A 26,310-nucleotide genomic window follows, 5' to 3' on the forward strand; every position below is an offset into this window, starting at 1 on the left:
AGGTGAAGCTGTAACCCTCTCTGGAACAGACTCCCCATTTCCAGCCCCAGCAACCTGGTCTTCTTCTTAAAAGAAAAAACGGTATTCAGTGCCGAGGGGATGATCCTAGTTCTGTGCTCACAGGTCACTCAGCGTGGTGCTCAGTGTGGACCCAAGGCAGAGCCAAGGATTCAAACCCAGTCTGGCCGCATGCAATGCAAACGCTCTCCGCCTGGCATTTCTCTCTGGCCCGCTTCCTCTTCTTGCAACACTCCAGGGGGCTTCCAGGGCGGTGCCTCCCATCCCTCCGCGGGGTCACCTGCAGCATCTTTAGTGTAGAATGTTCTGTCTGAACACTCTCAAGGTTTTTGCTCCTTGGCAAACTGAGGAATCTGAGGACGTGTGGAAAGACGGGACCTTGGGGCATGGAACAAGTTCCCTGGGAGAAACCGCCCTCTCCCCGCCCCAAGGGACCCAGCCCTGGCAGCCTGAAACCTCCAGAACACAACCACTGCCCTGCTCACGGCCACCCTCCACACGCTCGGGCTGAGCCGGCCCATGAGTGAACCTATTCCTGAACATCTGAAGCCTCACACCACCCCTACTCCAAGAGCAGCGCACCACATCTGATGGGGTTTAAAGCAGGAGACAACCAATCTCAGGGGGTTTTAGAAGCACCCAAGGCTCAACCTTTCACAACAGGCGACCGATCTCTTATAGAAGGGCTTAACGGCCCCTGGGTGAAATACAACCATCTTCACATACTTTCCTCTAAGGAAACCTTTTTATTTGGGGGGGGGGAGCATTTTCAGCAGTTTATTCATAACAAACAATACAGAGTAAATTATTTCAGCTCCTCTTTGGGGCAGGGGTTGGGGTCTGGGATGGAAACATCTGAAACATGGTGGTGGGAAGGTGTTTGAATATGAAATGCAATCAGATACAGCGGGTAAGGCGTTCGCCTTGCATGCGGCCAATACGGCCGATCCAGGTTCGATTCCTCCGCCCCTCTCGGAGAGCCTGGCAAGCTCCCCGTGGTGCATTCGATATGCCAAACACAGTAACAGCAAGTCTCACAATGGAGACGTTACTCGGCCCACTCGAGCAAATCGATGACCAATGGGAGGATAGTGCTATAGTGCTACTTTATAAAAATAAAATTGAATCAAAAAAAAAAAGGCCCCATCCCACTCTATTGGTCTCCCTGGGTCTCACTGCCCTGGTTGCAGGCCTGGGGACACCGCACAGTGGGGCTGTTTGGGCCCTGAGCCCCTGACCTTCCTCACCCCATGCTGTGTCTCCCACGGCTTCACGTGCCCTCTCTGCTCCTCCAAGGAGTGGACGTTCTCCCGTAGGAATATGCAGGAGTTTCCTGAAAATCTCCAGACTCCAGGCCCTGCATTCTATCACCCGAGGGCTGTGCCAGACCCCATCTGCTCCCTTCGAAGGGGGGCTCCAGCCGAAAGAATGTCCTTCTCAACTGAGCCAAGTCCACAGCCAGCAAACCCCCTTTCTCTGCCCCCCTTCTCTCCATCTGTCTCTTTCCCTCTGTCTCTCCCCCCTCCATTACTCTCTCCCTCTCTCTCCATCTCTCTGTCCTCTCCCTCTCTTCCTCCATCTCTCTCTCTCTCTCTCTCTCTCTCTCTCTGTCTCCCCCTCCCCCACCCCCACAACCATACACCCCTCCTTGCTGACAGAGCCAGGGGCTGTGGTGGGACTGCATCCTGGCTTGGGTGAGGGCAGAGACGCAGACTGTGGGTCTGGCAGCTGCATTCCAGCCCCGGCAAGGCCTGGCGCACAGCGGGCGTCCGTCAGCAGGAGGACAGCGTGAGTCAACGTGTCCTCCTGAGCCGGGGCTGCGGCTGATGCATTTAGGGGGCCTCACCTTGGTCCGACCTATGGAGCGTGGGCGGTCTCTCTCCCTCTCTCTCTGTCTCCCTTTCCCTCTCTTTGCCTCTCTTCTCTCTCCCTCTCCCCCTCTCTTTTTCTGTCTCTCTTCCCCCTCCCCCTCCTTTCTACCTTTCTCTCTCCCTCTCTTTCCCTCTCTCTCCCCCCTCTCCCCTCCGCCCACCCTCTCTCTCCCCCTCGGGCTGACACTCTGAGGTGTGGCCCTGGGCTCCAGGTCCAGTCTGGGGCCCAGGGCACCACAAGGCAGGATGGGCGGGGGATCTCGGGGTGCAGGTCAACCAGGGTTACAAAAAGCACGGGAGGGGTGTTTCCAGCCATTCTGGGCAATCGTGGAGAACCCGCGGGCACCATGCATGGACAGCAACCTGTGGGTCCGTGAGGGGCGTTTCAAGGAAGCAGGAGATTTGCAGCAAGCAGGAGGCTGGGGTTTGTGAGCCTCAGAGGCAATCATTGGGGTGTGGCCGGGAGGAGGGCCACGTCAAGGAGCCCCCAGGAGGAACAGCAGAGACCCTGGATCGAACCCAGGTCTGCCACATGCAAGGCAAATGCCCTACCCACTGGACCATCACTCTGGTCCGTCGACTTTCTTTTCTTTTCTTTTTTTTTTTTTTTTGGCTTTTTGGGTCACACCTGGCGATACACAGGGTGACTCCTGGCTCATGCACTCAGGAATTAGTCCTGGTGGTGCTCGGGGGACCATATGGGATGCTGGGAATCGAACCCAGGTCACCCCCATACAAGGCAAACACCCTACCCGCTGTGCTATCGCTCCAGCTCCCCTTTTTAAAAAGAGAACTTGAGGGGGGCCCCAGAAGGCGTTGGGTGAGAGCCCTCTCCGCCCCAAGGGACCTAGCCCCGGCAGCCGAAAATCTCCAGAACCCAATCACCACCACACTCAAGGCCACTTCCCACACACTCCAGCAGAGCTTCACGTAACAGTGAACGTATTCCTGGGCATCATAAGACACTCCCTCCCCATTCTCCATAAGCACCACAACACACTTGATGGGGTTCAAACAGTAGGCAACAAATCATAGAGGGAAATATATATATATGCATATATACATAGTTTCAGATATATATACAAAAGCTCACATCACTTAACCTTTAACAATATGGTAGCGATCTTCTATTTTTTCTTTTTGGGTCACACCCAACGATGCACAGGGGTTACTCCTGTTTTATGCACTCAGAAATTACTCCTGGCAGTGCTTGGGGACCATATTGGATGCCGGGAATCGAACCCGGTTCGGGCCGCGTGCAAGACAAATGCCCTACCTGCTGTACTATCGCTCCAGCCCCCTAGTGATATTCTAAAGCTGTGATATTCTAAGTGATATTCTTAGTGATACTGTAAGATGTTCTAAAGAATGCCTTAATGGTCCCTGCCAAAATAGAGTAATCTTTACATTGTCTTCTCTATGAATACTTTTTTTGTAGCATTTTCAATGGTTTTTCATAACAGACAATACAAAATTATTATTTCGGTTCTGCTTTGGGACAGGGATTGGGGTTTGGAATGAAAACATCCCAAATTTTGTGGTGGGAAGGTGTAATGACGGTGGGATTAGTGTTTGAATATTAACTGTAATCAAATATTGTGAACCACCTTATAAAACAAAAAAAACTTAAAAAATCCATTAAAAAAATAAAGAGAGGCCTGATCTTCTTCCTCCTTCAGGTCAGTCAGTGCTCGAACCCAGGACTTGGCTTTCTCTGCGTACGTACCCCAGGCATCCTCTAGGACCCTGGGATGCTCGCCATCTCTGAGCTTCTTCCTGTTCGTCCCCAACGCGGTGCCCAATGTTCTTCCTCCCCCAGGCTGTACCCCTCCCACGCCAGGTACCTGTAGGGGGCGTGGCCTCTTCAGAATGTGCGTGGCCTCTGCAGAAGTGGTCGTGGCTTAATTTGGGGCCGCAGGTAGTTTACTCATACCCAGCAATCTCGTGTAACATCTGTCTCCACACCAACATGAAGAAACAATGCAAATCCCCACCATAAGGGGAGGATGATGAAAAGAGTCCAGAAGCCTCAGTGGGTGCTACTCACCTAAGGGACCTCTCTGAGAAAGAATTCAGATATGAAATCATGAAGATGTTCAATGAACTCAATGACACAGTGAGACAGATATCCAGTAAATTAAAGGAGGACATGAAAGAAACAATCGAGAAAATACAGGAAGAAATGAGAGCAGAAATTGAAAAGCTATGTATAGAAATGTCACGAATAAAAGATTCGGTAGATGAAATAAAAAACTCAGTCTTGTGGCTTCAACAATAGAATGGCCACAGCTGAAGACAGAATCAGTCAGCTGGAAGATCAGCTGCAGGAAGCCTACAGGCAACAACAAGAGACCTCAAAATAGCTCTAGAGCGAATCAGGGTCCTAGGAGATGATTCCAAGAGGAACAACATTAGAATCACTGGAGTACCAGAAAGTCAAGGAAACAATCCCAATGAAAAAGCCACGGTGAAACAAATCATTGCTGAAAAGTTCCCAGAGCTGGACAATGCAGCCATTCAGATTCAAGGAGCCCGAAGGGTGCCAGCTAAAAGAGACCCTCACAAAAACACTCCAAGACATATCATAGTTAGAATGATGGAAGCCTCAGATAGAGACACAATGCTACAAGCAGCAAGGTCAAAGAGGGAAATCACATACAAAGGAGCACCCCTTAGATTCACAGCAGACCCACCACAGGAAACCCTCCAAGCCCGAAGGCAATGGTGGGATAATAGTGAAAAAAAAACTCACTGAAATGAATGTTTCACCAAGAATACTCTATCCGGCTAAACTCTCACTCAAACTCGAAGGAACGGTACACCATTTTTAGATAAACAGCAGCTCAGAAACATCATAGACTCAAAACCAAACCTAAAAGAAGGGCTAAAGGGGCTACTATCACTTGTCACTTAACTTCCCGTTAGTCGTCGATTTGCTCGAGCGGGCGCCAGTAACGTCTCCATTTGTCCCTGTCGCGTGCTAGTATAGCCCAATGGCATCTGTTCGCGCCGGGAACATGAAGGGCCTCAAACCGATAGTTCATGATCTTGACGAAGAAGTCTGACCATCTGGTAGGTGGGCGGCCACGCGGTCTTTTGACATCCCGTGGAATCCAGTCGGTAACAGCTCTAGTCCAGCAATCGTCTTTAAATCTCATTACGTGACCAGCCCATCTGATTTTCGACACCTTGGCAAATGAGACAGCATCCCTGATCCTTGATCGTCGACGGATGTCAGAACTCCGGATTCTTTCTCTCATTTGAGTGAAACGTGATATTCCAAGCATAGCTCTTTCTATTCTTCTTTGGGAGACCTGAATAGCGTTCTCATCTTGTTTGCGTAGGGCCCAGGTCTCTGAGGCATATGTTAATGCAGGAAGAACAGTGGAATCAAAGAGATGTGCCCGGAGCCGGAGGTTCTTCGTCCTCTTAGCTATTTCTTCAACGTTCTTGAAGGTGTTCCACGCCGCTCTCTTCCTCCTGCGCAGCTCAGGTGCCAGGTCATTTGTCATGTTGACCTCTCGACCTAGGTACACATAGCTGTTGCATTCGGAGATGGTCGTTCTGTTGAGAGCGAATGGGGCGTCAGGAACGAGGCTGTTTCTCATAAACATTGTCTTCGTAAGATTCAGCTGTAGTCTTACCTTTCCACACTCAACGGTCAAAGTCGGCCAGCATTTGTGCCGCTTGGCTGATGTTTGGTGTTATTAAAACAATGTCATCAGCAAAGCGGAGGTGGTTAATTGCCGACCATCTATCTTCACTCCCATTCCTTCCCATTCCAGTCGTCACATGATGTTCTCGAGAGTGGTACTGAAGAGTTTCGGTGAAATGGTATCACCCTGCCGAACCCCTCTCTTGACATCAACGATCACTTCTTTGTAGAATAGTGAGATCCTGGTAGTGAATCCGCAATACAGCTCACGGAGGATCCTGATGTATTGGGCTTGAATGCCCTGATTGGCTAGGGCTTCAATGACCGCTTCCGTCTCAACAGAATCGAAGGCCTTCTTTAAATCAATGAACGTTAAACAGAGCGGCATCTTGAACTCCCGAGAAACCTCAATGAGCTTGGTTATCGTGTGGATATAGTCGATGGTGCTGAATCCTTTGCGGAACCCGGCTTGCTCGCATGGTTGTCCTTCATCTAGTGTTCTGCCAATCCTATTTAGGATGACTCGAGTGAACAACTTGTAGATGACAGACAATAGGCAGATCGGGCGATAGTTGCCAATGTCATGGATGTCTCCCTTCTTGAACAGTAGTACGGTCCTGCTGGTTTTCCATTGGGACGGAACCTTGCATTCAGACAGGTAGCGAGTGAAGAGCCGAGCCAGTGTATTGATGAGTACTGACGGCAGGTTCTTCAGGTGTTCAGGTCTGACCTTGTCTGGGCCGGGTGCTGTTTGTTTCTTTACTGACGAAATGGCGTGTCGGATTTCGGAAGGGAGAATGTTGGGAACGACATATCCATCCTGTGGAATTTGGTATGTCGGCCAGTGGACATGGCTATCGAAGAGATTTGAGTAGAAGTCATGGATAATCTTCTCCATTGCCGTTCTGGAGGATGTGATGGATCCATCAGGACGTCGGAGGGCAGTCATCTTGGTCTTGTAGTTGGCGAAGGACAGGCGGGCGTTACGAATACTTTTCCCGGCTTCTGCCGCATCTACCAGTACTTCTGCTCTTCTCTCTTTGAGGTCTTCCTTGATCGCATCTCTGCACTGCTTTGCGAGCTCGGACGTTAGCTTGTGGTTGCCTGAGGCATGCGCCAAACCACGCTGGCGAATTAGCTCAAGAGTTTTCGAAGATAGGCGATTTTTTGTGGCTATCTCTCTCTTGGCGTTCCTCGCACATTCATGGAGGTGCTGAACCAGTCGATCGTATTCCTCGTCAATGTTGTCAACAATGGCATCTTCCCATGTTGCCGCAATAGTACCAAAGAGTTCCCAGTTGGTGGTCATTCTGGGAGTTCTCTTTTTGAACTTTGCAGCCCTTTCTCCCCGCTCTGTGAAGTAGAATTTTGCATGAAGGAGACGGTGGTCCGATCCCGTTCGAAATTTTGGGACAACAGCGACATCAGTCAGGCAAAACTGTCGACTGAATATAGGGCTACTTTAAAGGGGCTACTATAAGACAAGACAAACCCTACAAGCACAACAGACCCTTACAGAAAGATGACACAAACCCCCAAAACAATTATCTCAACGTCAATGGTCTAAATTCACCAATTAAGAGACACAGAATGGCAAAATGGATTCAGAGACAGAACCCAACATTCTGTTGCCTACAAGAAACTCATCTGAACAGTCAGAGTAAACACAGACTCAAAGTTAAAGGATGGAAAACAATCCTGCAAGCAAACAGCTCCCTCAGAAAAGTTGGGGTGGCCATACTAGTATTCGACAACATAAATTTCAGGTTGAAAAAGATTAGAAGGGACAGCAAAGGCCATTTTCTATTTATCAAGGGATACGTACAACAGGAAGAAATCACACTCATAAATGTATATGCACCTAATGAGGGAACAGCTAAATATTGAAAACAACTGCTAACAGGTTTTTTTAAATTTTGTACCTTTTTTTAAAAGAAAAATTTTTATTAGTGAGATACCATGAGGTACAGTTGTAGACTTACAAATTTTTGTGCTTGGGTTTCAATTATACAATGATCAAATACCCATCCCTCTACCAGTGCCCATTTCCCACCACCGCGGGTCCCAGCATCCCTCCCACCCCTCATCCCCCCCATCCCACCCTGCCTCTGTGGCAGGGCATTCCCTTTTGTTCTCTCTCTCCTCTTGGGTGTTGTGGTTTGCAAAAGAGGCATTGAGTGGCAATCATGTTTGGTCTATAGTCTACTTTCAGCACGCTTCTCCCATCCTGGGAGGATCCTCCCAACACCCTTTATTTGGTGCTCCCTTCTCTATCTGAGCTGCCTTTTCCCCTAGCATGTGTGGCTGGCCTCCAAGCCATGGAGTAAAATTCCTGGTACTAATCTCGGCCATTCCTGGGTGTTAGTCTCCTATTTTGTTACTTTATGTTCCCAGATGAATGCAATCTTTCTATGTCTATCCCTTTCTTTCTGAGTCATTTCGCTTAACATAATACTTTCCATGTAGTACCACTTGTATGTAAATTTCATGACTTCCTCTTTTCTAACAGCTACATAGTACTCCATTGTGTAAATGTACCAAAGTTTCTTTAACCAGTCATCTATTCTCAGGCACTCAGGTTTTTTCCAGATTCTGGCTATTGTAAAGAGTGCTGCAATGAACAAACAAGTGCAGATGTCACTTCGACTATACTTTTTTGCCTCTCTGGGATATATTCCCAGGCAACTGCTAACAGATTTTAAGGAGGTCATTGCTAGCAACACAATAGTAGCCGGAGACTTCAACATCACCTTATCACCTCTGGATAGATCAACAAGAACAAAGCGCAGCAAGGAAACACTGGCTCTGAAGGAAGAAATAGAAGAGAGAGAGCTTGTAGACCTATACAGGGCTTTACACCCAAGAAAGAAAGAATACACATTCTTCTCCAGTGCACACAGAACGTTTTCCAAAATAGACCATGTGCTAGGCCACAAAAAATACCTCAACAGAATCAGGAAGATAGAAATAGGATCAACCATCTTTTCAGACCAATCATGACGCACTGAATAGAAGTGACTCGCACAGAGACACGGAGAACCAAATCCAACACCTGGAAATTAAACAACTCAACGTTGAACAACAAGTGGGTCACGAAGAAAGTCAAGGACGAAATCAAAAGATACCTGGAAGCAAACGAGAATGAAGACATGAGCTACCAGGACCTATGGGACGCAGCTAAAGCCATGTTAAGGGGAACATTTGTAGCTCATTTCTCAGGAAGGAAGAAAGGGCCCACATAAACAACTTGACTTCACAACTCAAGATCTTAGAAAAGGATCAACAAAAGGAGCCCAAATCAGGCAGAAGGAAAGAGATCGTAAAATTTAGAGCAGAAATCAATGACATGGAAACCCAAATAAACAAACAAACAAAAAAACCCCAAAAAACCCAATCCAAAAGATCAATGAAACCAAGAGGTGGTTCTTTGAGAAAATAAACAAGGTAGATAACCACTAGCAAGACTCACAAAAAAAAGAGAGAACCCGAGAGAGAACCCTAATAAACCGAATCAGAAATGAGAAGGGGGACATCACAACAGAAACCAAGAAATTCAAAAGATCATCAGAGACTACTTTGAAAGTCTGTATGCCATGAAACAAGAGAACCTAGAAGAAATGGATAAATTTCTGGATTCCTATACTCTCCCCAGGCTGAATCAAGAAGATCTAGAGTACCTGAATAGTCCTATTAACATCAAGGAAATTGAAACTGTAATCAAAAGTCTTCCCAAAAACAAAAGACCAGGTCCAGATGGATTCACTAGCAAATTTTTCCAAACATTTAAAGAGGACCTATTGTCAGTTCTTCTCAAGCTTTTCCAGGAAATTGAAGAAACAGAAACTCTCCCAAACAGTTTCTATGAAGCCCACATCTCTCTAATTCCAAAAGGAAACAAAGACATCACAAGAAAAGAAAACTACAGGCCGATATCCCTGATGAACACAGATGTGAAGATTCTCAACAAAATACTAGCAAATATAATTCAACAGCTCATCAAAAAGATTATACACCATGACCAAGTGGGATTCATCCCAGGGATGCAAGGATGGTTACAATTCAGAAATCAATCAACATAATCCATCATTACAGATTATGGATTAAGAAAAGATAAAAACATAAAAGATAAAAAATCCACCATTATGGATTAAGAAAAGATAAAAACCATAGGATCATATCAACAGATGCAGAGAAAGCATCTGACAAGATCCAGCACCCGTTTATGATGAAAACCCTCGCCAAAATGGGTACAGAGGGGACTTTCCTCAATATAGTTAAATCCATCTACCAGAAGCCTACAGCAAGCATCATCCTCAATGGGGAAAAACTGAGAGCCTTCCCTCTAAGATCAGGAATGAGACAAGGATGCCCACTCTCTCCACTGCTGTTCAATATAATACTGGAAGTACTTGCAATAGCGATTAGGCAAGAAAAAAATATTAGGGGCATCCAGGTAGGAAAGGAAGAAATCAAACTCTCACTATTCGCAGATGATATGATACTATACTTAGAAAACCCTAAAACCTCTACCAAGAAGCTCCAAGAAACAATAGACTTGTATAGTAAAGTTGCAGGCTATAAAATCAATATCCGAAAGTCAATGGCTTTCCTATATGCAGATAGTGAGAGAGAATAAAGTGACATGAAAAAAATGATCCCATTCACAATTGTGCCCCAGAAAAATCAAGTACCTAGGAATCAGCGTAACTAAGGAAGTAAAAGACCTCTACAAAGAAAACTACAAAACACTATTTCAGGAAATAAAAGAGGACACGAGAAAATGGAAAGATATCCCCTGTTCATGGATCGGGAGAATTAACATTGTCAAAATGGCAATACTCTCCAAAGCATTGTACAAATTCAATGTGATCCCTACAACGATACCTATGACATTCTTCAAAGAAATGGAGCAAACACTCCTGAAATTCATATGGAACAATAATCCTCCACGAATAGCTAAAACAATTCTTGGGAAAAATAAAATGGGAGAAATCAACCTCCCTAATTTCAAACTCTACTACAAGGCAGTAATAATTAAAACAGCATGGTACTGGAACAAAGGCAGAGCTGCAGAAAAATGAACAGGGTTGAATATACTGACATCTCCCCCCAAACATATGATCATCTAATCTTTGATAAGGGAGCAAGAAATGTGAAGCGGACCAAGGAAAGCCTCTTTAACAAATTGTGCTGGCAAAACTGGACAGCTAAATGCAAAAAAAATGGGCTCAGATCTCTGCCTAACACCATGTACAAAAGTAAGATCAAAATGGATTAAAGACCTCAATATCAGACTGGAATCCATAAGGAAGACAAGGTTGGCAAAACCCTTCACAACACTGAAGCAAACGGTATCTTCAAAGATGACACACCACTGGCCAAGCAAGTGAAAACAGAGATAGACAAATGGGACTATCTTAAACTAAGAAGCTTTTGCACCTCAAAAGAAACAGTGACCAAAATACAAAGACATTCTACAGAATGGGAAAGGATATTTGCTCAATATCCATCCGACAAGGGTTTGATATCAAGGATATACAAAGTACAGGTTGAACTCCACAAGAAGAAAACATCCAAACCCATCAAAAAATGGGGCGATGAGATGAACAGAAAACTTTCTCAAAGAAGAAATCCGAATGGCAAAAAGGCACATGAGAAAATGCTTACATCATTAATCATCAGGGAGATGCAGATCAAAACAACAATGAGATATCATCAATATCTGAGATATCACTGAGACTGGCCCACATCCAAAAGAACAAAAGCAATCGGTGTTGGCGCAGATGTGGCGAGAAAGGGACCCTCATTCACCGCTGGTGGGAATGCCGACTGGTTCAGCCCTTTTGGAAAACAGTATGGACGATTCTCAAAAAATTAGAAACTGAGCTCCCATTTGACCCAGCAATACCACTCCTGGGAACATATCCTGGGGAGACAAAAAAGTACAGTGGAAATGACATCTGCACTTCTATGTTCATTGCTGCACTGTTCACAATAGCCAAAATCTAGAAAAAACCCGAGTGCCCAAGAACAGATGACTGGCTAAAGAAACTTTGGTACATCTACACAATGGAGTACTATGTAGCAGTTAGAAAAGATGAAGTCATGAAATTTACATACAAGTGATACTATATGGAAAGTCATGCTAAGTGAAATGAGTCAGAAAGAGAGGGACAGACATAGAAAGGTTGCATTCATCTGGGGAATATAAAGTAACAAAATAGGAGACTAACACCCAAGAACAGCAGAGATAAGTACCAGGAGGTTCACTCCATGGCTTGGAGGCCAGCCGCACATGCTAGGGGAAAAGACAGCCCAGACAGAGAAGGGAGCACCAAGTAAAGGGTGTTGGGAGGATCCTCCCAGAATGGGAGATCCAGGCTGAAAGTAGACTATAGCAGACCGAACATGATTGCCACTCAATGCCTCTTTTGCAAACCACAGCACCCAAAAGGAGAGAGAGAACAAAAAAAAAGAAAGAACACCTTGCCACAGAGTTGGGGTGGGATGGGGTGGGGGTGGGGGGTGGGAGGGATACTGGGATCCATGGTGGTGGAAAATGGGCACTGGTGGAGGGATGGGTACTCAATCATTGTATAACTGAAACCCAAGCACAAAAAATTGTAAGTCTACAACTGTATCTTATGGTGTTTCACTAATAAAAATTAAAATAAATAAATAAATAAAGAGAACTTGAGCTTCAGAAATCTAAAGTTGTTCATTTGTGTTACGACTGATTCAGACTTTTTTAAAAATTCTTTTTGTATTTTTGGGTCACACTTGGCAATACACAGGGTTTACTCCTGGCTTTGCACTCAGGAATTACTCCTGGCAGTGCTCAGGGCACCCGATGGGATGCTGGGAATCGAAGCCGGGTTGGCCGCGTGCAAGGCAAACGCCCTATCCACGGTGCTATCACTCCAGCCCCATGATTCAGACATTTTCAAAAGCATTCCCCGTTCAATCCAGCTGGGCTATCTCAGGGGGTCCACAGAAACCAGAGCTCGTGGCAGAGGTCACGCTGGGCTGGAGGCAGAGGTGCTCTGATTTGGGGACGGTTTCTCCCCTCTCAGACAGGGGCACAGAAGGAGAAGCCTTGGTTGGCACCCGACACATGCTGAGGCACAAGGGTGCGCCCCCCCCCGGAACCCCACCCACCAGCCAAGATTAGGGACCCTCACTCCCGAGGCCCCTCCCTCACGCACAACCATTTGGATTCCTGGGCCTGCTTCGCTGTGGGTGTCCAGAGAACGCATTGTTCACAGGAAAGGGTTAGAAGCTTCCCCAGAGCAGCCAACTTTTAAACAAAGATTGACTCTGTAATCAAACCTGCTTGCCTGAGACCACAGTCGGGCATCCCAGAGCGCAATTTATATTGAGATGGGGGTGGCAGTACCTGTGCCCCTGGCTGGGCTGGCCGCATAATGCTGACTGATGAACACAATTAAACTGCAAGGCAGAGAATCCGTCTCCAGAGCTGAAGACAAGAGGGGCAGCTCAGGGGGGAGGAGGGGACCACTTCCCTTCCTCTCCTCCTCCTCCACAACATTCACGGGGTACAGCCACCTCTCCTCTGCTCTGCTTTCTGATTAAACAGGGCCATGAGCAACCGGCCCAGGCTAGAATCTGGGCTCCAGCAAGCCTCGGGGGAGAGGTTGGTGTAGGTCTGGGGCACTGCTTTCTGCCTCGATCTCTTAACCTTCCCTCCCCCACCCCTGCTGCCCAGCTGCGTACCCAACCCCTGACCCCCACCTTGGGGACCTTTTTTTTTTTTTTGCTTTTTGGGTCACACCCAGCGATGCACAGAAGTTACTCCTAGCTTTGCACTCAGCAATTACTCCTGGTGGTGCTCGAGGGGGACCCTATGGGTTGCTGGGAATTGAATCCAGGTCCTCTGTGTGCAAGGTGAACACTTCCCACTGTGCTCTAGCTCCAGCCCCACACCCTGGGGAACCTCTTGTGGCCACTGTGTGGATTATGAGCAGCTGACTTGGGCATGCGCTGGGCTGAGTTGATGGCATTGTGATGGGTGGAAGTGGAGGGGAGGGCTGGACTCCAGGTAATCTGCTTCATTTAATTGGCCCCTTCGAATCTAGGCCACCAATGAAACGCGTGACAGAAATGGCCGGGCGTGGCTAGTATGAGGTCCAGGGAGAACTCAGGCCAGGCTTGCTTCCTCTTTGTAGGCTTAGATGCCCGGACAGACAGTAGGACGCAGAGGGTCTCAGACACCCGGACAGATAACAGGACCCAGAGGGTCTCTCCCGAGCACTTGACTGTGGGCGGAGGAATACAGGAGCTGCCCTGGAGAGGCCGAGTGTTGGATTCCAGGGCAGCGAGTCCCGGTCAGGGGACCTGGAGGGACAGGGTTCCAGTTGCAACTTGCGGATTAGGAATGCATATGCTGGGACCGAGAAGGTCATAATAGCAAGACCAGGCTGAGGGCACGGGAGACAGCAAGGGATAGGCCAGGCACGTCGTAATCCAGAGAGGATGAGTGATGTCACTCACCAGTAGAGAGAGGGCCCTGGGCAGGGCGGAGGGACCTGGGAACGCAATTTACTGGATTATGGAGTTGTGTGTATTTGAGGCCACACCCAGCGATGCCCAGGGCTCATTCCCAGCTCTATGCTCAGGGCTCACTCCCGGCTCTGTGCTCAGGGTCAATCCCAGCTCTGTACTCAGGACTCACTCCCGGCTCTGTGCTCAGGGTCACTCCCGGCTCTGTGCTCAGGGCTCACTCCTGGCAGTGCTTGGGGACCACAGTGGTACCTGGGATTGAACCCCAGGGTGTCCAAGGCCAGTGCCCTGCCCACCGTATTCTCTCTCTGGTGCCAACTCCTCTCCTTAAACCATGCAATAAAGCAGCTTCAGGCGCTCTTGGAGTTCTCTGCATTGTGAATCTCCGAAGGTGCCCAGATGCATCCATTCTCGTGGTGATGAGTGGGGGGTGTGCTGGCGGTGGTGGAAGCCCTTTGGGGGGTTCTCTCAAGGCAGCTGCGCCAGGTTGAGAGTAAGCAAGTGGCTGACAGACAGGGTCCACCCAGCCCCCGGCCATCATCTCGAAGGTTCTCCGCAGATGGCCTGGCAGCAGGGAGGTGCCATGGCCTCTGAGTCCCTAGAGGTCAACACAGCCCCCTTCAGGGGTGGCCCAGGACAGAAACTGCTGGGGTCTGCACACCTGCTGGTGCCCACGCCCCGCCAGGGTTCGTGACTGCCCCCTAGAGGCCAACTGCAGCCACCGCTCTGGTCTCTGAAGCAAAGAGTTGTGGCTAGGTTCTCAATAAAATGAATGCCTCACCAAGAATACTTTATCAGCCACACTGTCACTCAGACTCCAAGGACCGACACAGTTTCATGAATAAACAACAGTGCAGGAACTTCAAGGAATGCTACACTGTTTCATGGATAAATAACAGCTCAGGAACTTCAAAGACTGAAAACCAGCCTTAAAAGATGGACTGTAGGGGCTCCTGTAAGACCAGACAATCTCCTACAAGCACAACAAACCTCTACAGGAAGATGGCACAAACCCCCACAACAGCACTGCTCACAGGAGGCAGTGCCCGAAAACAGACGGACTGGTGAGAGAAACTTTGGTCCATCTACACAATGGAATACTATGCAGCTGGTAGGAGAGATGAAGTCATGAATTTGTTTACAAGTGGATGGACATGGAGAATATCATGCTGAGTGAAATGAGTCAGAAAGAGAGGGACAGGCATAGAAGTGCACTCTTTTGTGGAATATACAATAACATAGCCCACTGATGTACTTAAAGCAGCACACGTGTTTGGTTTTAACATACTTGCTTGTATTGTCTTATATACATTCTCTGTCCCTCTCGAGGAGCCCAGCAAGCTACTGAGAGTATCCCCCCCTCACGGCAGAGCCTGGCAAGCTCCTCGTGTCGTATTCGATACGCCACAAACAGTAACAATAACGGGTCTCATTCCCCTGACCCTGAAAGAGCCTCCAATATGGCACCGTTGGGAAGGACGAGTAAGGAGAGGCTGCTAAAATCTCAGGGCTGGGACGAGTGGAGATGTTACTGGCACCCGCTCCAGCAAATCGATGAATAATGGAATGACCTTGATACAGTGAAAATAACTTTATGCGAGACTGACACCCGAGGAGCACCCAAGGCCAGTAGAGACAAGGGCCAGGAAGATTGCTCCATAGTTGGAAGCCTGCTCACGACCTGGGGGAGAAGGAAGTCAGCTGGGATGGAGAAGGGGTCACTAAGTTGATGACGGTTGGAGGGATGGTTCGGGATGGGAGATGTGTGCTGAAAGTAGACAAAGGACCAAACGTGATAGCCTCTCAGGGTCTGTATTGCAAACTATAATGCCCAAAAGTAGAGAGAGAGAGTATGGGGAATATTGTCTGCCCTAGAGGCAGGGGGAGGGTTGGGATGGGGCCGGGTGATACGAGGACACTGGTGGTGGGAATGTGCACTGGTGGAGGGATGGGTGTTGGATCATTGTATGACTGAAACTCAAACATGAAAGCTTGGTAACTGTATCTCATGGTGATTCAATAATAATAATTAAAAAAAAAACATGACAATAATCTCTCTCAATGTCAACGGCCTAATGGAATTGCAGGAGCCAGAAGCTGTGTGTCCAGACCCCTGTCTCTCACCCAGGCTGCAGATCCGAGTCTCTCCCTAGCCGGGGGGCACACTCCCGGCCAGTAGGTTCAACATGGGTGGGATCGGTGTAGATGGAAACCTCACAGAGTGTGGGCAGCTGCAGGGAAGTTCCATCTCCCTGACCTCTGTCCAAGGCTGGGCCCCACCTCTGGGAGGAGCAGGGGCCAGAAATCCCCCCTCGGACCCCATGCCTGGCTTTGGGGAGGGTGGGAAGGAGGAAGTCACGTTTTGAGCAGTTTCTGAGACACGCCCTGCCCCTCTCACGTATTCCCACCCCATGCCCCCACGCCCACCCCTCTGCCTGCCCCCTTGCCCGAGGCACTCACTGCTGCTGCTGGTTCCTCTTGCTGTTGTTTTGGCGAAGTCGACCCCCCACACAAACATATGAATTTTTTCAGACGAATGGTTTTATCCTGGGCGGCTCCAATCGGCGTTCTCGCCCATCTGCCGCTCCATCTGCGGCACCACAGACCATTCCTCCCTCCCTCCCTCCCGGAAGGACAAACAAAATATTTATAGCACAGCGGGTAGGGCGTTTGCCTTGCACGCAGCCGACCCGGGTTCGATTCCTCCTCTGTCCATCTCGGAGAGCCCGGCAAGCTTGCTAGGCTCGCACAGCAGAGACTGGGAAGCTCCCCGTGGCATATTCGATATGCCAAAAACGGTAACAAGTCTCACCATGGAGACGTTACTGGGGCCTGCTCCAGCAAATCGATGAACAACGGGAGGACAGGGTTCCGGCACTACATACATAAACTCAGGGACCTTCTCGAAGGGGCAAGAGAGGCTTCAATCAGGAGGACCCTCAGGGTCCCCACCTGCCCCTCCGTCCTCTGTCTATCTTCCCCAGGCAAAGGCCCTCATGTTGGGTAGCTAAGTCCCCCGAGGCACTTAGCTGGGCTGCACACAGTGACCGGTGGGAAAGTTTCTCCAGCCCCGGCTCACTGGGCCTGGTCTCTCTCCCCTCCACAGGGCGCCCGGCCTTCGAACCCGTCTCCTGTGCTGTCAGGAGTGGCGAAGGCCATATAGGCCTCGCCATGGGGCCGGTTGCCCGGGCAAGGGCTCAGCAAGGCCAGCTCCTCTTCTTCCGGCTCAGACCCCCCTCCCACCAGAGCTTGTCGCCCACTGGGGGCCGCTCCCAGGAACCCCTGCAACTCAGTGCCCACACAGTGCTGGGTGACCCGCCTCTGGGGTGCTGCTTCCTGCAGAAGGGAGGTTCCAAGCACCAACCCCCTCACGTTTCATGCGGCCCAGTGGTCCAAGCCGCGAGTTCCAGGGATAGACTTTCTGCTTCTGCTGGCGTCTAGGAGGAGGGAGGGAACGTGGGACGGAGGGAGGGGCCAGCCCCCCGCCCCATGTTGGGTGAGTTCCCCAAGCGACAACTTGAAGTGGCATGAACAGTCACTGCGGAAGCAGGCAGAGCTGCGTCTAATTCACACCTGTTGTGTATATGCTGCATGGCCTTGGGCCTCGGCTTGCCCTTCTGCAAAATGGATTTGCTGTGGAGGGCCAGAAGGGGCGACTGCCCAGGAGTTGCTGCACAGCCCCTTACCCTGGCCTCTCAGGCTGGTCAGTAGATGCACAGAGGACTCAGTCCAGGCAAGGGCAGCTCTTGGTAGAGACCCCAGTGGGCCTTCTTGCCCACCCCACGGACAGGACCTCTGGAGGGCTTTGCACGGCTCACGCTCTATATAGACCACGTTCACGCAGAGACACACCTTCCCGCTGGCCGCTGCCCTTCCCTCCCTCTCAGGGCTGGTCTCCCGGGTCCCCCTAATCATCCCTCACGGCCACAGAGGCTGGGCCGGAGGTCACACACCTGGAGAGGGCGGGGAGTCGTGGGTCCATGGGAATGCTTCTGACGCAGTCATCCGTCTGTCAGCCTGTCTGTCCATCCATCCATCCACCCAAGGATCCATCCATGAATCCTTCTCTCCTTCCTCTCTGCCCCCCCATCCCTGGGCTCCCCCCAAGCCCCACCACGCTCCAAACATACCAGCAGCACTGCTGCCACGGTCACGCCTGTTTCTCTCATCTCTCCTTGATGACTCGGCCCCCCGTTTACTGCCCAACTGTAGGACACAGCCCCCTGCTCCCCCCGCCAGCCCAACACAAGCCGCCCTCCCCGCCCCAGTCCCCCTCCACGATTCTTAGCTAGGAGGGTCCCGGCCGCAGGCCCCTTTCCCGGAGCGGGGCAGAGAGTGGGCTCAGGTGAGAGAAGAGGACAAAGCCCGAGCTCCGGGGCTGCCCATGGCGGGACACACGGGTCTGTCGGGCCGTCTCGCGGACACAGGACGCTCACCCCTGAACGGCGGCCCCATGGGGACGCGGACGTGGGCTCACCTGATGGGGTAGTCGGCAGCGCTGAGGTTGATGAAGAAGTCCCAGGGCCAGTCGGGCATGTCCAGGAGGTCGCGCATGCTCTGCAGGTAGGTGGCCAGCAGGCTGGCCCCGCCCCAGATGGTGGCCATCCTCCAGGGGGTCACACGCACGTTGGGGTACAGCCTGGCCAGCTGGAGCACCTGGCGGTGCAGGTAGTTGGAGCGCTGTGGACAGAGAGAGGGCGAGGGTCAGCAGCCTGGGGCGTCCGGAGGTCCCCAGGGTCATGGTCCCCGCCCCCCAATTCGGGGCCCTCCCCAGGGGATGGGGTTGCTGAGAGCACGGGGGGGGGGGGGGGGCGGGAAAACTGCTTCTGGATCAGGCTGTGTCTCCTCCCCAGCGCCACCTCAGGGACTGGAAATGCAGCCTTGGGGCCGAGGGCTCCCCCGCCTGGGGGCTTGGCCTCTGGGGCAGCAGGTGGAGACCCGGGGGATCCATCGGCCCTCACTGAGGAGTGTGAGGGTCGAGCCTTCCCACTCTGGGCTCGTCACTGGTCGTCAGCAGAAACCTCCTGGGGGAGTTGGGCGCTCAGCAGGGCGCTGCAAGCTCCTGTCCAGGTAGCCAAGGGGACAGCCACACGCACTGTCACACCCACCTGCGGCACTCAGGGCTGGGGCAACAGAGAAGGGACAGGTGGCAAAGACAGAGGTTCCTGTGTGCCCCCTGGAGGAAAGGGGAGCCTAGCCGGGGAGGGGGCTCCCTCCAGGTGGGGCCTGGGGTGGCGGAACACGTGAGGCTGTGAGGGAAAGTCAGAACAAAGGTTCTGGAGAAAGCATCAAGGTATGGCTGGGAACAACACATACAGATGCTGCAAACACACATGTGTATAGACAACATGCAAATCATATGCAAAAAAGTATGTATTTATATGCACACATACGAATACAGAGCACACGCACATACACAGGTAGGTACACACACTGCCCACAGATAGGCCCATGAGAACACACACACCGCACAGCTACACACACGCATACACAGACCCACGCGTGTACACGGACAGGTACACACACATCTATGTGTACACGCCAAACACACACAAACAGCCACACGCACAGACACAAGTGCACACACACAAACACTGCCCACGGTTATGCACATGTGAACACACACACACCGCACAGCTACACACACGCATAACAGACCCACATGCATGCAAAGACACGTACACACACACACACGTCCATGTCGACAGGCCAAACACACACAAACAGCCACGCGCATAGACACAGGTGCACACACGTGTCTGGGCTAGCCCTTCAAGCGCGCACACGCACGCACACACACACGCACACGCAGAGCACATCCAGACGAGCTCCAGGCGGGCAGCGCCCGTGGCCTCACCTTGTCCACGTGGATGTAGTAGAAGTGGTCCCGGTGGTAGATGGCCTTGAACATGCGCTGGAGCTGCCGGGAGGCGCGGCCGTGGACCACCAGCACGAAGGCGATGCGCACGGGGTTTGCGGGCAGGAACTCCACCGCGTCCTCGTCCCACTGCACACTCTTGCTGGCCTTGCCTGGGGGGAGGGGCACAGGGTGAGGCTGGCGGTTCCCGGGGGTGGGTCTCGGGGGCAGTGTCCACCCCCTGAACCTGGGGAAGGAGGCACAGGGGGGCGGGAGCGTGGGAGCGTGGGGGGACGCTGCGTCTCACGGCGGGGGGAATCGGGGACGACTGGACAGCAGGACTCGTGCCTGTGGGGGGCCCACAAACGTGCATCCACGGTCAGTGAGAAAACAGAGGCCCTGAGTCACAGCGCTCTGCTCCTGCCGGGACCTCAGGGTGTGGCCCCGGGGGTCCCCGTGTCCTTGGCCCTGCAGCACTGCCTCTGTTTCTGAGCAGCGGGTAGTGGCTCTGGGACCCCTGACCACTGCCCGGGACAACCCCCCCCCCCCCCCCCGCCCACACACACACTGTGTGTCTGGAAGTGCTGTCGGTAGGGAGCCCACGACTAGCCCCAGCCTCCTCAGCTGGCCAGTCCCGCCTAACTGGGACCTGACCGTCATGTTTGAGGGGATCCCCCTCCTCCCACCCTGTTGCCCCCCAGCTCCACTCTCAGGCCCTGGGGACAGAAGTCTCATGGGAGGTGAGAACGACCTCGACCTGCTCCATCACGGAGTTTACCGCCCTGGAACAGCACTCAGCACACGCCCAACAGTCCAGGGGAGGTTGCCCGCTGCTTTCAGGCAACGTGCCCATCCGCGAGCACAAACTCACGCTTCCTCGGCATTTCAATCGCTCTTCACCACAGCCCTGCACAGAGCCTTATCTACCCTTATCTCCGACTTCAGAATGGAAACACCAGAGTTGAGAGACGCCCAGGGTTCTGTTTCATCCACTATCGAACAGTGCGTGCCTGAGATCCCAAAGCCAACCCTCCGTCCATCCACCAGTGAGCACCCCGTCCACCCTGGAAACCAACCAATCACTCATCCATCCACCCAGCAACCAACACCCCGCCCCCCATCCACCTTGCAAACCAACCAACCATCCGTCCATCTAGCAACCAACCCCCCAAACACTCTGGAAACCAACCAACCATCCGTCCACCCAGCAACCAACCCCCCGTCCACTCTGGAAACCGACCCCTCCCCTGTCCATCTCCCACCATCATCCTCAAGCAAAGAAGGTGTCCCAACTCTGCCAGCCACGGATCACCTCACCCACACGTTCAATCTGAGCTCGGGGTCTACCAGGCGGCAAGCGCAGGACTAGGTACTAGTACGAGGAGAGCTGGGGGTTCAAACCCTCACTTCCGAGAAACTCCCGGATTGTGCAAAGAATGGAAGGTGGTGATGTGAATTCTGACTGAACAGCTTCCAATGATTCCAGTGAGTCCAGGCTGCTTTAGAGGGAGGGGAGCTGTGAGCACTGTAGATACGGGCACCGCCTGGACGACGGCAGGACAGCGGAGGTCAAAGGGGCCGCTCCTGTTTCTTCCAGCCCTTCTTGGAGGTCCCTCAGCTCGCTGACCCCGGGACGGCTGAGCCAGCAGTCACGTTCCTGAGGGCAGGATCATCCCAAATCTGACTGATAATAGCACCTCCTGACCTCTCTCAAGTCCCACCAGCACACCAGCCTGTCTCCTGGGTGGAGGGTCCCCATCCCATTCTGCAGCCCACACAAAAGGGGACCGGGCTCAGGTGTGCTTCCACCTGAGCCCTGGCTCCAGGCAGCAAAGGGCCTGGCTCCCCCTGAGCCTACTTCCTGACCACGGAGTCTTCCTCTTCGAGCGTTTCCCTGAGAACATGACCCAGCTGGGCCAGAACAGTGGTGAAGAGCATACGAAACTGGGGTTCTCTGGAGCTCTTCCCAGGCGCCAAACTGCCGCATGAGTGAGCCCCGCCTCTGGGGAACAGCGCCAGACTCAGAGAGGGTAAGGAACTAGAGCAAGGTCACGGAGCGAGGAGCAGGAAGCACAGAGCTCTGAGTGACTGCCAGCGCCAGGCCCAGCAGGCTGCAGAGTGAGCCCTGGCCCAACTTCCCGGGACCCGAAGTATCACGCATACCCCTCGCCAAATGGTCTTCTTCGCATTAGGTTCACGGATCTTTTTTTTAAAAATTTTATTTTATTGAATCACCGTGAGATACAGTTATAACCTTTTACGTTAGAGTTACAATCATAGGTAAAAGGTAAAGGCCCTCCCGTTGATCGTCGATTTGCTCGAGCGGGCCCAGTAACGTCTCCATTGGAGACTTTGTTGTTACTGTGTCTGGCATATCGAATACTCTCGGTAGCTTGCCGGGCTCTCCGAGAGGGGCGGAGGAATCGAACTCGGGTCGGCCATGTTGGCCGCGTGTAAGGCGAACACTCTACCGCTGTGCTGTTACAATCATACGATGATCCAATACCCATCCCTCTATCAGTGCACATTCCCCACCACCAATGTCCCCAGTATCCCGCCCCCCTACCCCCCCTCCCGCGCCCTTCCTGCATCCCAATCCGCCCCCTGCCTCCATGGCAGACAATTTCCCCCATACTCTCTCTCTACTTTGGGGGCATTATGGTTTGTAATACAGATACTGAGAGGCCATCACGTTTGGTCCTTTATCCACTTTCAGCACACATCTCCCATCCCGAATGATCCCTCCAACCATCACTGAGTTAGTGATCCCTCCTCCATCCCAGCTGCCTTCTCCCCCAGCTCATGGGACAGGCGTCCAACTGTGGAGCAATCTTTCTGGCCCTTGTCTCTACTGTCCTTGGATGTTAGTCTCATATTATGTTATTTTATATTCCACCAATGAGTGCAGTCCTTCCATGTCTGTCCCTCTCTTTCTGACTCATTTCACTTCGCATGAGACTCTCCATGCCCATCCACTTATAAGCAGATTTCATGACTTCGTCTCTCTTAACAGCTGTATGGCATCCCATTGTGTAGATGGACCCAAGTTTCTTCAACCAGTCATCTGTTCTCGGGCACTTGGGTTGTTTCCAGATTTTGACTACAATAAACAGTTCATTCCTACTTTGGACAAACTTGCAGGCTATGGAATGTAGCCTGCCCACAGGGCAGAGTCTGGCAAACTCCCCGTGGCGTACCCAATATGCCAAATACCAGTAACAATGATGGGTCTCATTCTCCTAAAGAGCCTTGAATATAATCTCAGGGCTAGGATGAAGGAGACGTTACTGGGGCCTGCTCGAGGCAATCGACGAATAACAGGATGATGAAATGAAAAAAAAAATCAGTTCATGGATCTTTACCTGATGGGGTGAACCCACTATTCCTCACCGTGGAGGCGCGGGCTGTCCTGGGCCCTCTTGATCCCTTCCCTTCTCCCCCACTGATTAGATCTGGTGTTTCTCACCCCGGGGCAGAGCTGAGCGCCGGCCCCTTGCACCACAACCCGTGTTCTCAATCGGGGGTCTGGTCTTAGCAGCCCCCTCGATGTCTGGGAATGTGTTGGCCGCACAAACGTCAACTCTCCGTCCCCCTCTACCTCCTGAATCCAAAACTGGGGGTTAGGGGGCCTCTGAAGCTCCTGGGTCCCTGCAAGAGACCCCCAAGTCCGCTCAGGAAAATCACAGGCTGCTGGGGGATTCTGAAGCCTGAACGGCCATTTGCATCACCTGTCCTGAAACCATCAACTAAGAAACCACGTCCCAGAAAATCCCTCAGCTCCTGGCTCTGGTGGGTGGCAAGTACTGGTCACCTCCCCTGCGACGTCCACGAGGGATCCGATGTGAAGATACAGGGGTGAAGCCATCTGGGGTTCGCTGTTCTTCCCCTCACCTCCCCGCTCTGCCTCCACCCAGAAACTCCTCCCAACACAGCTCAGGAAAGTCCTGTCCTGCACCCCCACACCGAGACTCTAGACCCCTTATTCTTCCCCTCCCTCTCTGAGCAAAGGTGCCCCCCCCCAGCCTCGCCTCCCCGTCTGCCCGTCCCCCGCCCTTACCCAGCACTCAGGAAATTTTCCTGCTCACTGAGTTTGTTCCCCCTCATTCAAGTCTGGAGTTATTAAACCACAGCCCATGGCTGAAGCGTCTTATTGATTTTATTGTCGAGAGCCCTGGGATATTCTAATGATGTACTGCTCAATAAGTGGAAACGGGTGGGGGAGATATTGATGGCACATGGTACATTTCACTGTGACTCGCTGGGTCCCACACACTCTGCCTGGGATGCACACGGCAGCGTCCACGGTGGCTGAGAACCTGGGGCTGCCCGCGAGCTCCTGTCCAGCTCACTGGCGACGCTCTTCCTGTGTTTCGAGATCAGAGAGGCATTTCGGCCGTAGCTACTCCTGGCTCTGGCTGCCAGGCCCCGGGCCGAGCACGTTTTAAATGAATTTGCTTTTTTTTTTCCTTTTTGGGTCACACCCCGCGATGCTCAGGGGTTACTCCTGGCTCTGCACTCAGGAATTACTCCTGGCTATGCTCGGGGGACCCTATGGGATGCTGGGAATTGAACCTGGGTCAGCGGCATGCAAGGCAAACGCCCTCCCTGCTGTGCTATCGCTCCAGCCCCCATGAATTTGGTTTGGGGGAGCCCCACGTGGCCGTGCTCAGGGGTTACTCCTGGCTCACTGCTTTTCGGGGGAGGAATCCACTCCTGGGGGTGCTGGGGTGGGGTTGGGGACCATGCGGTGCTGGGAATGAAACCCAGGCCTTTTGCGTGCAAAGTGTGTGCTCCAGCCCTTCGAACCATATCCCAGGGCCCGACTAACTTATTTCTCTCTCTCTCTCTCTCTTTTTTTTTTTCCTTTTTGGGTCACACCCGGCGACGCACAGTGATTACTCCTGGCTCTACACTCAGGAACTACTCCTGCTGGTGCTCGGGAGACCCTGTGGGATGCTGGGGATTGAACCCAGGTCAGCTACGTGCAAGGCAAACGCCCTCCCCACTGGACTATCCCTCCGGCACCTGACTTGCTTCTCTTTGTGGTCATCACGGTGATAACCGTTACAATGGCGTTCGTGTTTATGCTTTTAGTACCCCACAAGTGCCTGACCCCCCACCAGGGCGCCCCAGGCCCTCCGCTCCTGTCCCTGATGTCCCTTCTCACCTTCTCCCTGCCTCCTTGGTGACTGCAGCTCTGCCGAGAAACCCCAGACATCCGTTTTCGCCGGGCACCATCTGCTCACCCGCTCCTCTCCACACCACAGATGAACGATCCGCCTGTGTCCTCCTCCCTCTGACCTGTTTCACCCAACATGACCCCCCTTTCCTGCCCCCCACTGCCCCCAGCTCACCCGACTGGGAGCAAGAGGTCTTTAACCCCTGGCACGTCACACCTTGGCCCCCAGAACTTGGCCCAACCTGGACCCTCATGGCTGAGGGCACCTGCCAGGTCTGGGGTCATTAGGGGCAACCTCTTGGGGAGGCTGAGGGGGCTCTCCAGGGACTGAGAGCTACAGGCTGGGTGGGGAGTCGAGGAGGGGGGAAGCAGGGCAGGAGGCTGGTGAAGGAGCCCCCGGGTGCTCCACGGGTGGTTATCAAAGGGTGACCAAAGGGGGCTTGGAACCCCCAGGCCTCCCACGGGGTGTGCCTGAGGGTACAGGGGGTGGCCTGCACCCCCCAATCTTCTGCTCGCTGGCCCTGAGGTCACCCACTGCAGCTTCTGACAGTCTTCATCCCCCCCCCCACCCCACGCACACAGTCCTGACTTGTGAAGGTGCATCCTGAGCTCCGTAAATCCCGCGCCCGGAAGGCGCCGTGACTCCATCTGTTTTTATTGCCAACGGGGCCCCGAGGAGGGAGTGGGGCTTATTTACTCCTCGGGGTGTGCCGCTGACAGCAGGTTTATTTCCTCAGACTTGGAGGACCCCAGGAGCGTCACACTCCTCCAAGTAACAGTCCATTAATTAAAGCCGAATTGGTTGGAATTTTCCTAATAAAAATCCTTATAGTAATCGCATTACGGGCCATTAACACGGCCTCCTGTCCATAAAACATAAAGACGCTCGCAGGTGCCTTCTTCCCTGAGAGGGCTGTCGCCCCCGAGGGCTGCCCCCATTTGTCACGTTAATACCAGTGGCCTGTGGAGGGACAGAGGAGGTGCTGAGTGGGGCGGCCCGGGGGCTGCTCTCACGCCCCCCTCGCCCCAAACCCCTGCATCCTCTCCCGAGTCCTTGAAGGGAACCTGGACAGCCGGGAGCCGCAAGGGCCACTCTGGAATTCGGGGTTCTTCTCCCAGAGCCCCACACGCCCCGCAGACCCGCAGTGAAAACCAGGGACGCCAACCAGTAGCACTCAACTGTCCACGCTTGTGCTCTGGCGGTCAAACC

General features: G+C 52.3%; 1 protein-coding gene across 1 annotated transcript in view; it reads right to left on the minus strand.

Annotated features, from left to right (window-relative positions):
- XYLT1 (xylosyltransferase 1) overlaps positions 1-26,310 on the minus strand; it is a 202,409-nt gene that overhangs the window by 29,007 nt on the left and 147,092 nt on the right. Inside the window, exons 5-6 of the mRNA XM_056134734.1 lie at positions 19,922-20,094; positions 18,542-18,744 (exon numbers count right to left, since the gene is read on the minus strand). Of these exons, the coding sequence (XP_055990709.1) occupies positions 18,542-18,744; positions 19,922-20,094 (376 nt within the window). The remainder of the gene's footprint in view (positions 1-18,541; positions 18,745-19,921; positions 20,095-26,310) is intronic.

Source organism: Sorex fumeus, unplaced genomic scaffold, assembly GCF_029834395.1.
Source record: "Sorex fumeus unplaced genomic scaffold, SorFum_2.1 ptg000102l, whole genome shotgun sequence".
NCBI lineage: Eukaryota > Metazoa > Chordata > Mammalia > Eulipotyphla > Soricidae > Sorex > Sorex fumeus.